At 51.2% G+C, this 12,674-nt stretch overlaps 1 protein-coding gene across 1 annotated transcript; it reads left to right on the top strand.

The window, feature by feature from the left end:
* The first annotated feature begins 9,667 nt into the window (after positions 1 to 9,667).
* LOC139674694 (olfactory receptor 14J1-like) lies at positions 9,668 to 10,636 on the top strand. Its single transcript, XM_071561299.1, has one exon. The coding sequence runs from the start codon at positions 9,668 to 9,670 to the stop codon at positions 10,634 to 10,636; it is 969 nt and encodes a 322-aa protein (XP_071417400.1).
* The last annotated feature ends 2,038 nt before the right edge of the window (positions 10,637 to 12,674 follow it).

Genomic DNA, 12,674 nt, shown 5'->3' with positions numbered 1-12,674 from the left:
GAATGCCGCCAGACACTGTTAAAAGCAGACAAAGCCATCACAGGCCACTAAATATCTCAGCCTGTCTCAACATCTCATGGTCCCAAGGACACACGTGACTCATCTCACCACCTCAACAGCATTTCCTGGGATGGGCACAGCATCTCTGCCCCTCCCCACTGGGGCTTTCAGATAACACAATTGTGCCATGAGGATTATTTGCATTCTTGTGGGCAGCTCCCATCTTGGAAGGACACCTCAGAAGAGAAAAAAGGGTCCTAAAGAAGGAGATTAATTCTGGGAAAAACAGCTCGTTCTCCAGGCCCACAGACTTCCCTGCCTATAGCCCCACTGGTCACAGGAAAATTGGAATGTCTCATTCCCAGGGAGAAAATTTTGAGGGGGATCACAGGATCAGTGATTGACTCTGTAGCTCGAACTCTCCTTCCCTGTAAGCCTGACTGAGAGAACAAGGAAACAACCTCAGTAACAAGGGCAAGTTAAGAAACAAGGAAATATACAGGGAGGATCCAGTGGGGAGAGACCAGGGCAGAGTTCACTGGACACTCAAGGCAGCATCACCCTGAGCCAGCTGTGCCACCTCCCAGACACCAGCAGTGCCACCTCCCAGACACCAGCCGTGCCAGGTAGTTGTTCTCAGCCCCTCTTCAGCTCCTCAGAGTTCCCTCTGCTACTCAAGCCACCAGGCATGTGGCTTGAGAGCCTGATAGAAATCCCTGCTTTCACCTCCCCCTAGGAGTATCCCCTGGAAAACATCCTGGAGTGTTCTGGTTCTGTAAGCAGTCCTCACCTATGAAACTCTCACTAGATAGCAGAAGAAACCTGCCCTGCCCTTCCCTCCCCTGCCCTGCCCTGCCTTGCCCTGCACTACACTGCACTGCCCTGCCAGGGTTTGCTCTTTCCACCCACAGCCTCTATCCCAGCACTGAGGGAGCTCCCCAGGCCAGGTGAGAGCTGCCCCTGGCAGGTGGCAGAGCTCCTGTTCTGGCACAGCACCCTGGGGTGCAGGACCCTGCTCTGCAGGACAGTTTGGGACAGCATGGGTGGCACAGCATGGATTCAAACCCTACAGCCATCCCTGGGAGAAGGGAACCCTGCTGGGATGTCCCTGGGATGGTGCAGCAGAGAGTCCCTGCTTTGCAGCACAACCTCAACTTCAGCACCAGAGAAACTGTGATATCCCACATTAGAGACCCCCCAGGCTGTGGGATGTGCCAGCGTTGGGAGATCTTCCCACAAACTGCACATACATTGCCCTTCATGCAGACTTACCGTGTGAGAGCCTGGAAAGATTCCTCTTCCAGTGGATCTTCCTCTCAACTTTCCTCACACCCCAGACTGTGTGTAACCTCTCTCTGCCCTGCTTTTCTGCCCTCGGTGTGTGCAGGCAGTGCCCTGAGCCCTGCTGGGCTGTGCACAGGAGCTGCTCCTGGGCAGAGCTGTCTCTCTGCAGCGCTGCCCGCTTGCCAGGAGCTCCCTGTGTGCCAGGAGCCCGGCCCAGCTCAGCAACAGCCCAGGGCATTTAATGGCCCTCTAGGGGGTTTGGTGCTGAGTCCCTGAAAATCAGACCCTGAGGAAAGTTAAAGTGAGATTCAAACTGTGAACTTTCTTGCAGTGCTAATGGGTCCCACTGAGGGACACAACTGAGAAAACATCCCCAGGATTTTTTTGAGCAGAAACGTGTAAACAGGGATGACAGGTCAGAGAATCACAGGATCATCAATGCTGGAAGAGACTTTCAAGATCTTCTAGTCCAGCTGTCATCCAAGCACCACTACAATCCTCCCAAAATCATATTCCAAGGTGCCAAATCCAAACACCACCTGAGCACTTCAAGATACTACCAACTCCTTTGGCTACTTATTTCATTGCCTAAAGAAACTCTCATTCTAAAAAAATTTTTTAATATCTAATCTGAACCTTGACCTATGCAAATCAAGTCTGTTTCCTCTCTTTCCCTCCATATAGGCTTGGCAGAAGAGAGGGAGACCCCTGCTCACTAAGACCTCCTTTTGGGTCTTTGAAGAGAGCAACAAGGTCCTCCCTGAGCCTCCTCTTCTCCAGATTCAAGAACACCAGTTCCTCAAACAACGTTTTCCAGACCCTTCTCCAGCTCCGTTCACTTCTCTGGACACACTCCAGCCCCTCAATGTCCTTTTTGCAGGGAGGGGCCCAGAACTGGACACAGCACTCAAAGTGTGGCCTCAGCAGTGCCCAGCACAGAGGGACAATCCCTGTCCTGGTCCTGCTGGCCACATTATGCCTGACACTGGCCAGATGCCTTTGGCCTTCTTGTCCCCCTGGGCACACTGACTCATATCCAGCCACTCTCCAGCAGCAGCCCCAAGTCCCTTCCTGCTGAGCAGCTCTCAAGCCACACTGCCCACAGCCTGGAGTATTCCATGGGGTTGTTGTGACCCAAGGTCAGGATCTAACTCTTGGCCTTATCAATCCAGCCTGTCCACATCCCTATGCAGAGCCTTCCTGCCCTCCAGCAGACCCACAATCACAGTCACCTTGGTGTTGTCCACAAATTTACTGAGGGTGCACTCCATCTCCTTGTCCAGATCATCAATAATGATGTTAAACAGGACCAGCCCCAATACTGAGCCCTGGGGAACCCCACTGGTGACCAGCCCCACCTGGATTTAGTTCCATTCCCACCACTCTCTAGGCCATCAGACAGTTTTTCACCCAGCAAACAGTTCCCTCATCCCAGCCATGAGCAGCCACTTTCTGCAGGAGATGCTGTGGGAGGTGGTGCCAAAGGCCGTACTGAATTCCAGAGAGACACATCCACAGCCTTTCCCTCATCTCCTGAGTGGGTCATTTTGTCATAGAAGGGGATCAGTATGGTCATGCAGGATCTGCCTTTCCCAAACCCACAGTGACTGACCCTTATTCCTTGGGTTCCTTCACGTGCCGTGTGATGGCACTCAGGATGATCTGCTTCATGGATTAACCCGGTACTGAGCTCGGGCTGACAGGTCTGTAGTTGTCCAGATCCTTCTGGCCCTGTCTGTAAATTGGCATCACAGTTTGTCAGCTGGGACTTCTCCAGTTCACCAGGACTGCTGGGCAATGAGTGAAAGTGGCTTGGCCAGCTCTTTCTCCAGCTCCCACAGTACCCTCAGGTGCATCCCATGTGGGCAGGGACTTGTGGGGGTCTCATTGGCAGAGCAGGTCACTCACATTTTCCTCCTGGATTGCAGGGGCTTCATTCAGAATCTCATCACCAACTTCTAGTCAGGGAACTTGGGTATCCAAAAGACAACTAAGTTTTGGTGTTAAACACCACGGCAAAGAAGACATTCATTCTCTCAGCCATTTCCTCCTGCCCTGACCCTGTCCTGCCTCTACATCCAGCAAAAAACAAAGACTCTCCTGAGCCTTCCTTTTGCTGCCCATGGGTTTAGACACACATTTTTTTGCTGTCTTTAACTTCAGTGGCCAAATTCAGTTCCAGTTTGTCTTTGACCCTTCACATTTTAACCCTCCATAACTTCACTATATCCTTGTGGTGCCCCCATAATTTCTGTCCCTCTTTCCAGAGGTGATACACTCTCTTTTTTTTTTCCTAACTTCCAGGCCATGGTCTGTGTTTAACCAGGCCATACTTTTTGCCCCCTGGCTTGTCTCAGGCCACAGAGGCACAGCTCCTGAAGCTTCTTAAAACACCTGCATCCATCCTGCACTCCTTTCTCCTTCAGGACTGACTCCCAAGGGACTCCATCCATCAGTTTCCCAAACTGGCCAAAGTCTGTCAGCTGTCAGTCCAAGGTGTCAGTTCTGCTGGTGCCCCTCCTTCCTTCACCCACAATGTAAATCCCCATTATTTCATGGTCTCTGTGCCCAAGCCAGCCCTGACCACCACATCACCCACCAGCCACAGAATCACAGAATGCTTTGGGTCATAAGGGACCTTAAAGAGCATCTCATTCCAACCCCAGGGGCAGGAACACCTTTGACTAGACCAGGTTGCTCAGAGCCACATTCTGCATGGCCTTGAACAACTTCTAGTGATGGAGCAGCCAGAACTTCTCTGAACAACCTGTGCCAGGGCCTCACCACCCTCACCATAAAGAATTTCTTACCAATATCTCATCTAACCCTTCTCTCTATCAGTGTGAAGCCATTTCCCCCTTATCCTGTCTCTGCAGATCCTTGTAATCAGTCTCTCTTCATCTTTCTTGTTGGCTCCCTTCAACCACAATTAGGTCACCTCAAGGCCTTCTCTTCTCCAGGCTGTACAATCCCAATTCTCTCACCCTTCCTTTATTGCAGAGCGGCTCCATCTCTCTGATCATCCTGCTGCCTCCTCTGGACTCGCTCCAACAGCTCCTTGTCCTTGCTGTGCTGGGACCCCAGAGCTGGAGGCAGCTCTGCAGGTGGGGCAACATCCAACCAGGTGTGTTCCAGCAAGGACAGTGTGGAACCTCCTGGAACCAAAGGGGACACTGTGACACCACAGAACCTCCTGGAACCAAAGGGGACATTGTGACACCACAGAACCTCCTGGAACCAAAGGGACACTGTGACACCACAGAACCACCTGGAACCAATGGGGACATTGAGACACTTTAGGCCTTCATGGAACAAAGGAATCCAGGGAGACTGTGGAAGCTCATGGAATCAAGAAGTCATTGTGACACTCCAGGGCTTTTGGAACCCAAGGAAACCTGGGACACTGTGGATCCTCACGGAGCCATGGGGCAATTGTGACATGTGGGAACCAAAGGAATCCTCAGATAGTTTGGAACCTCCTGGAATCAAGGGGCCATTGTGACACTTCAGGGCCTCATGGAAACAAAGGAACCCTGGAACATTTTGGAACCTCATGGAATGAAGAGGCCACTGTGACACCTGAGGCCTCATCAAACCAAATGAACTCAGGGACACTGTGGAACCTCTTGGATATGAGGGGCCATTGTGACACTGCAGGGCCTCAGGGAACCCAAGGAACACTGAGACATTTCAGAACCTTATGGAACAAGGGGCTGTTGTTACACTGAGGAGCCTGATGGAATGAAGGGGCTTTGTGACACTGCAGGGCATCATGGAGCCAAAGGGGCTCTGGGGCACTGTGGAGCCTCATGGAATCAAAGGCCATTGTGAGACTTCAGAGATTAAATGAAAAAAAGGAACCCTGGGAGACTGGAACCTCATGGAATCAATGGGCCATAGTGACTTGTGAAGAGCCTTATGGAGACAAAGAGACCCTAGGGCACTGCGGAATCTCATGGAACCAAGGGGCCATTGTGACTTGTGGGGACTCCTGGAACCAAATGAACCTCAGGACATTTTGGAACCTCATGGCATCAAGGGGCCATTGTGACACTGCAGAGCCTTATGGACCATGACAGGATGTTCTGCCCTGATCAGGCCCAGAATCCACTCAGAGAATGCAAACAATGCAGGCTCTCTGTGCTGAGTTACTGCTGACACCAAGGGGCTGTTTGGGTGTTGAATTCTGCTAAAACCAGCCTGGTTCACCAAACTGCAAATGCTCATCCTGCTTTTTGGAACAGGATCTGACAGAGAAGCTGCTCACTGGCCTGGAAATTCATGACTAGCAATCCCTCACTGTATAGCTCTAAAAGCTCTGTCCAACTTCCATATAGCATATCCCTTCACAGACTGTCTTGAAGCATGTGGAGCTTCTCCCATGAAGCAGGGACGGCTCTTCATGGTCATTGCCCAGGGGTTAAGGGAAGGAGAGAGATCTGCCCTCTTTAGTTGTGTGAGAGTTACATCAATCTCTGCTTAATGATAGTTTCTTTTTGCTGGCTTCAACACAACTGTTTTAAAATAACTGCTTTGACACAGTGCACTGCACTATTTTATGCTATAATATACTCTACTAGGAGGTTTTTAGCTTTTCCAGAGTGTACTGAAGATTTAAGTAAATTATTAAGATCTTTCATCTGTTCACTTGTCTGTTCTTTTGTCTGTTCATTTCTCATAACAAATAACTCATTTTATAGATCTGATTTGCCATCATTAAAACCTGTGGAAAAAAGTGATTCCATCACACCTTTATAATTCCTGAAATTTAAATTGCACAGTAAATCTGAGGCTAAGATTGGATTCAGTCACCCCCAGGCTCCTCTCTGCGAAGGAGTTTAGAAAGCAAGGGGTCCTTTCTGTCCCCACAGCTCAATGAGACATCTTCTCTAATAAACTCTGTCTAAAACTTCTGTTACCTCTGTGACACCATGAGCTTCCACACTATCCTAGGACTCCTTTGGTTCTATGAGGCCCTGCAATGTCACAGTGATCCCTTCATTCCATGAGGTTCTGCAGTGTCCCAGGTTCCCTTCAGTTCCATAAGGTCCCAGAGCACCAAAATGACCCTTTGATTCCATGGAGTTCTGAAGTGTCCGAGTGTCCCTTTTGTTCCATCACTGCAGAGTCACAATGAGCCCTTAATTCCATGAGGTTGCAGAGTTACAATGATCCCATTGTTTCAATAAGACTCTACAGTGTCACAATTCCATGAGGTTCCACAGTGTCACACTGGTCCCTTGTGCTACTCAAGGCCCTGCACTGAGACAGAGGTCCCTGAAATCCATGAGATTCCACAGTGACCCCGTGATTCCATGAGGTGCTGCAGTGTCACAGTGGTGGTGTCAGGGATGGTGGAGCTTTTCTTTTTGTAGTTACAAACAGAATGAGAAAGAAATAATGTCACCAAGGGCACCTTGGAGGTCCAGACTGGAGTTGTGCGGAAAGGAATTTCACTCCAAGAGAAATGCTCTGATGCAATGTGACACAAAGAAAGGGCCTGGATCAGCCCAAGGCTTTATATTCCAAAGCAGATCCAGGGAGGAGGGAGAGATGTCAGTGCAGGAAGGGGCCAGCGAGGTGGGGCAGCCGGGGGATGCCGATAGCCTGCAGGGAAAGGGGCAGGGCATGGACACCGTAGGACAGCCTGGGCTGGAGAGGAGACAGGGATGTGCAGAAGCTGAAAGGCCCCAAGAGAGCCAAGTTGTGCAGGCCTTTGGCCATGGCTGCTGTGTGTGCCCCTGATGGCATGAGGAGACAAGTGAGCCTTGCAGCCCTGGGGCCTCATTGCCTCCTTGTCCCTGCTCAGCAGCCTGGGAGGCGCCACCTCATTGTCCTGCCCTTGGCATTGCACATCCCACATCCCACTGCCCCAGGAAGAGTCCTGAGGAATGAGGGAGGAACAGAATCTGCTTTCCCAGGTGCTGGGTGTCAGGGCTTGGCCCTCTGGATTAATGGAACACTTTCAGCATAACTCACCATCAGAGCCACCTTTCCTTTGCTTGTCCACAACTGTCATCACTGCCTCCATTTTCTGCTCTAACTATAGTCTGGGGACACTCTCAGTTTGCCCCTCAGTGGGACCCATTAGCACTACAAGAAAATTCAGTGTTTCAATATGACTTTGACTTCTTGAGAAGTTTTTTGAACTCACTCTGAAGGACTGAGTCTGATGTAAACAACACAAACCCCCCAGAGGGCCATTAAATGCCCTGGGCTGTTGCTGTGCTGCTGAGCTGGGCCGGGCTCCTGGCACACAGGGAGCTCCTGGCAAGCGGGCAGCGCTGCAGAGAGACAGCTCTGCCCAGGAGCAGCTCCTGTGCACAGCCCAGCAGGGCTCAGGGCACTGCCAGGGCAGCTCAGGGACACCAGCAGGGCACAGACAGAGCTTAAAGGGGCTCAGCATTGGGAGGATGACTCAGAGCTCTTGAGGAGAAATCTTTGCAGTGCTGGACACGGTGAGTCTGTGGGTGCAGGGCAATGCAGGGGCAGCTCCTGGAGGCATCTCCTAAAGCTGTCCCAGCCCCAGCTGATGGGATGTGTGAGGAGGGGGCTGTTGGTGGGCACTTTGGAATAGCTGTGGAGCCGGGGGCTGCAGCCAGGGGTGCCCAGGGCTGTGGGGCAGAGTAGGGTCCTGCAGCCCAGGGTGCTGTGCTGGGGCAGGGACTCTGCTGCCTGCCAGGGTCAGCTCTCAGCCAGCCTGGGGAGCTGCTCACAGGGCTGGGGAGAAGGGCTGTGAGGAAGGAGCAATGGCTGAGATCTGGGTCCTTGTGTGGATAAGGTGCTCTGTGGTTCAAAGGTGCTCAGAGCTGGACAGCAGTGCAGGAGATTTCACAGGATATTTTTCAAGAAGCACAGAAAGGCAGCAGCTGCCTCAAAGGGAATTATCCTGTTCTTACATTCTTTTTCTGTGGGCTATCTGGCCCATAAAAAGTAGAAATTAATTTCTCATTTCAGGAGGTGGCACTTCCATTTCAAATCATTTACACCTACTGATGAATAAACCTGGGAGGATTAGAAATCTGCCATGTACACACACCATCAGTGCTTCTTTTCCATTCTCCTCAGGATTGCTTTGAGATTGCCAGCAGAGCCTGCACAGGCAGAGCTGTCCCTGGGCAGTGCCCTGTGCTGGGAGGGCTCTGCAGGGCAGAGCTGAGCACCCAGGGCTGGGATGGGCTCTGGGAGCACTGCCAGGGAAGCAGCTGCTGGCAGGGACAGCTCCAGGCAGCCGCCCTGGACAGGGAGTGAGAGGGAGCTGCTGTTGCAATTCCTCGGGAGGGGGGTTAGGGCAGCTCTGGCCCATCCCTGCTCTGCAGATTTCTGCCCAGAACAAGCCTCTGAGCTCCATCACCCAGTAGAGCCTTTCCCTTTGGCCATCTGATTATCCCTGTAGGGCCTCCAAAGGAGTGGCGAGGAATTTTTCTATTTTCCCTTCCTCTTCATGCTGCCTTTGCCCCCAGTTCAGGTGGGAACTCTGGGCAATGAGTCTGCTGAACTCTCCAGTCAGGATGTAACATCTTTAGGACATTCAGTTCTTTCCCTGGATGATCCTGCTGTCCTGCAGATGGCTTCCTGAGGGGCAGAGCTGTGCCATTGCAGCTCTGTGTTCCCCACAGCCCCCCAGCACTGAGGCCATGGCAGTGGGGCTGCAAGGTGTGTGCAGGCAGCTGCAATGAGCCCTCTGTGCCCCTGGTGGGAGGGAAGAGCTGAGATATCTCTCTTCTGTAGGATGAGACAGGATGAGGAGTTTGAAGATGTGCACTTGGAAACTGGAGTCACCAGCTCTCAGCAGTGTCCAGTTTCTCCTCAGGGGAACCCCTGGGTGCCTTTGCACTGCAGAACAGAGAGGTGACAGCCTTGAGCAGATGAGAGCAGGGCTGATGGATCTTGCCAAACATTGCAGGAATGGATGATCTCTTTGCCTCACAGGACACACAAGTTGTCTCTTAGAAGTATAAATACCAAGGATTCCTGCCCCAAAAATTTCACTACTTGTGATGGAGCAAATAGAAGGAAAGAAACAAAACTATACCCCCAAAGCTCTGCTCTGCATTAGGGTGAAATGGGAGTGACAATGTTGAGAAGCTTTTTAGTACCATGGATGGCTTTAAACTAACATCAGTCTCAGTTCCTATTTATCTGTTGTTGTAGGACAGAACTGAGTATACCAGAACATCAGCAGAGCTCCTTTTTCCCTGGAGCTTTCTGAGCCAGGCATCAACAGAAGTCCTCAAATGGACCAGCTAAAGGGTTTTTGTGATAAAGAAGAGGTGATCTGAGGGTGTTACATAAGGACTAGAAGAGGTTTTTTCAGAAACATGTACTGTGACTTGTTACTATATTTTTCTCCTTGGACAGGTGCTATACCCACGGGCAGCTCATGCTCAACAGCAGCTCCATCAGCCAGTTCCTCCTCCTGCCATTGGCAGACACGCGGCAGCTGCAGCTCCTGCACTTGTGGCTCTTCCTGGGCATCAACCTGGCTGCCCTCCTGGGCAACGGCCTCATCATCAGCGCCGTAGCCTGCGACCACCACCTGCACACCCCCATGCACTTCTTCCTGCTCAACCTGTCCCTCTCAGACCTGGGCTGCATCTGTACCACTGTCCCCAAAGCCATTCACAACTCCCTCTGGGACACCACAACCATCTCCTACATGGGATGTGCTGCACAGGTGTTTTCCTTTATGTTGTTCATCACAACAGAGATTTCCCTCCTCACCATCATGTGCTACGACCGCTACGTTGCCATCTGCAAACCCCTGCACTACGGGACCCTCCTGGGCAGCAGAGCTTGTGCCCACATGGCAGCAGCTGCCTGGGCCAGTGGCTTTCTCAATGCTCTGCTGCACACAGCCAATACATTTTCCCTGCCCCTGTGCCATGGCAATGCCCTGGGCCAGTTCTTCTGTGATCTTCCTCAGATCCTCAAGCTCTCCTGCTCACACTACTACCACAGAGAACTTGGACTCATTGTGGTTACTGTCTGTTTAGTGTTTGGTTGTTTCATTTTCATAGTTTTCTCCTATGTGCAGATCTTCAGGGCTGTGCTGAGGATCCCCTCTGAGCAGGGACGGCACAAAGCCTTTTCCACGTGCCTCCCTCACCTGGCCGTGGTCTCCCTCTTTGTCAGCACTGGCACATTTTCCTACCTGAAGCCTCCCTCCATCTCCTCCCCATCCCTGGATCTGACATTGTCAGTTCTGTACTCGGTGATTCCTCCAGCACTGAACCCCCTCATCTACAGCCTGAGGAACCAAGAACTCAAGGATGCTGTGAGGAAAATGATGACTGGATGCTTTTCAACAACAATAACCTGTCTTTTCTGCTCTATAGAGTTCATAGTGTAACTCATTAGAAGCCCAACATGCCTTCTCATGTTTTTGGTGATGGTCAATTGGCTCTTCTTGTCAGGATGTTGTGCACAATAAATTTTTTTATTAATTTCTTTTGTCATTCTTTGTTTTCCTGTGTGACCCAGAATCTCTGTAAATGAGGAATTGTGCTCTCTTTATATTCAAAGAAAATAAATTATCCTGAACTTTTCTTGTTCATCTGTGACCCTAACTGTGGGACCTTCATAAAGCTGCAGGGCAATTTCATATGTGCAGAGGAGAAGGGGAAAGAGTCCAGCACAGCAGCACTGCTGGGGACCAGCAGGACTTTTTAGAGTTGCTCCCTTTCCACTTCCACACTCTCCTTCTAAGACCCCATGTTGGTGTAAGATCTGAGTGCTCTGCCAGTTTGGTCGGGCTGTTTCTGTGTGGTGATGCCCAAAGGGGCACAAAGAAACTGCTTAGAGACAGAGTTTTAATCTTTAAGCAGCAAGGTATTTATTGAAGCAACGTTGGGGAACCGTCCGATTCTCGTCGGACAACAGAGTTCCGAAGTCAGCAGTGTGAACCCAGAGTATTTATACAGTTTCTGTGAGAGATTACATCATTTTTACGTGCATATTCATGTTATTGCAACACTTGGTTATAATATATAGAGCAGGCGGAGTCCAGGCGGAGTCAGGGGTGGAGTCGTCGTTTTGAGGAATATTATGGTGGGAGTTCCTGTTACCTCATCTGGTAGGGGTCTCATTTCACCTCCTCATCCTCGGTGAACTTTTCAACTTCTACTGAATTTTGCTGATTTTAATATAGATCGTGCCAAAATGCTGTGTTTGAAATTTCTTGTCCCTTTCTGCAGGTCACCGTGCCCTGTGCTCGGGCTGTGCTTCTCCCTTATATGTTATTGCCTGCATATTTCGTATTGGTTTGGACGGACCTCAAGACCATCTTTGGATAGCTCCCAAACCTGGTTTCTATCCAGCTGTATTTCCTGTGGCTGGCTTCAGAGACTGTTTTGTGTTAATTCTTTGGGTCCTGTGCTTGCTCTGCTTCAGTGGGAGTGCTGTGACTGCCAGCAGACAATGGGCATTTCTGTGGCAGAGTTGGCCTCAAACAGCAGTTCCACAATGAAAAGGGATCTCCTCAGCACAGTGCCTGCAGGTTGTGGTTTTCTTCTAAAGTCACTCTGAAGAACATGCACAGAGAATGGACTCTTAAAGAGGCTCCTTTTTTAGCTTGTTCTCCAGGGGCTCAGTGTGATGAGATCAGGGGCTCAGGGTGGCCTTCGAGAAAATTAGATCTGCTTTTGCTTGTTGATGGCCAGAGCCCAAGCAGATGGAGAATGATCTGGGATTAACATTCCTGGGTCTCTGTAGCTTGTGACAGGAATGATGGCAGGAGAATGTTTTATTGAAGAGACCTGGGAACAGCCAGGAGAACTCAAAGGACCTGCAGGGACAGTTTGTGCCAAGGAGTCAGCAGGAAATTCAGCCCAGTGAGCACAGGCCTGTCAAGTGTGGGGTCACTCCATGATTATATTCTATATCTGGGTGTAAACTGAAAAACAAGAGCTCTGCAGATCCAGGGGACACATCAGGTACAGGGAAAGGAGTCTAAGAGACCTGTCTTACCCTCAGAGAAATTCCACCGTTGGATCCAGTGCAGCCCCCAGACCCACCTCCCAGCACTGGAACAAGGCAGGGCCCCTCTGAGCACCCTCCATGACCACACAAGAGCTTGTGTGGCAGGGGGTCAGTGGCAGGGACCTTCATCAGCTGGCTCTGCCTCCCAGCCTGACCAGCCCAGCCCAGCAGTGCCCCCCCGTGGCCCTGGGCACCACAGCCCCTGTGCCCTGCAGAGCAGCACCCCCAGCTCAGGGGCTATGGGGAGCACGGGGAGGGGCTGCAGGAATGGCTGGTCAGGCCAGCACAGACGTGTTCCCCTGGGGAAAGGCTCTGTGGGGAGATGGGATGTGCCAGGAGAAGAGCAGGGCACGCTGTGGGTGCCCATGAGGGTGGAAAGAGAAACACTTTGCTGTGGGTCCCAGCTTTGG

The sequence above is a fragment of the Pithys albifrons genome, chromosome 7 (genome assembly GCF_047495875.1).
Source record: "Pithys albifrons albifrons isolate INPA30051 chromosome 7, PitAlb_v1, whole genome shotgun sequence".
Lineage (NCBI taxonomy): Eukaryota > Metazoa > Chordata > Aves > Passeriformes > Thamnophilidae > Pithys > Pithys albifrons.
This window is presented reverse-complemented; position numbering and strand designations above follow the sequence as displayed.

What these genes read in the sequence shown, in the direction of transcription:
- LOC139674694 (XM_071561299.1), top strand. Translation starts at nt 9,668, where the DNA reads ATGCTCAACAGCAGCTCCATCAGCCAGTTCCTCCTCCTGCCATTGGCA.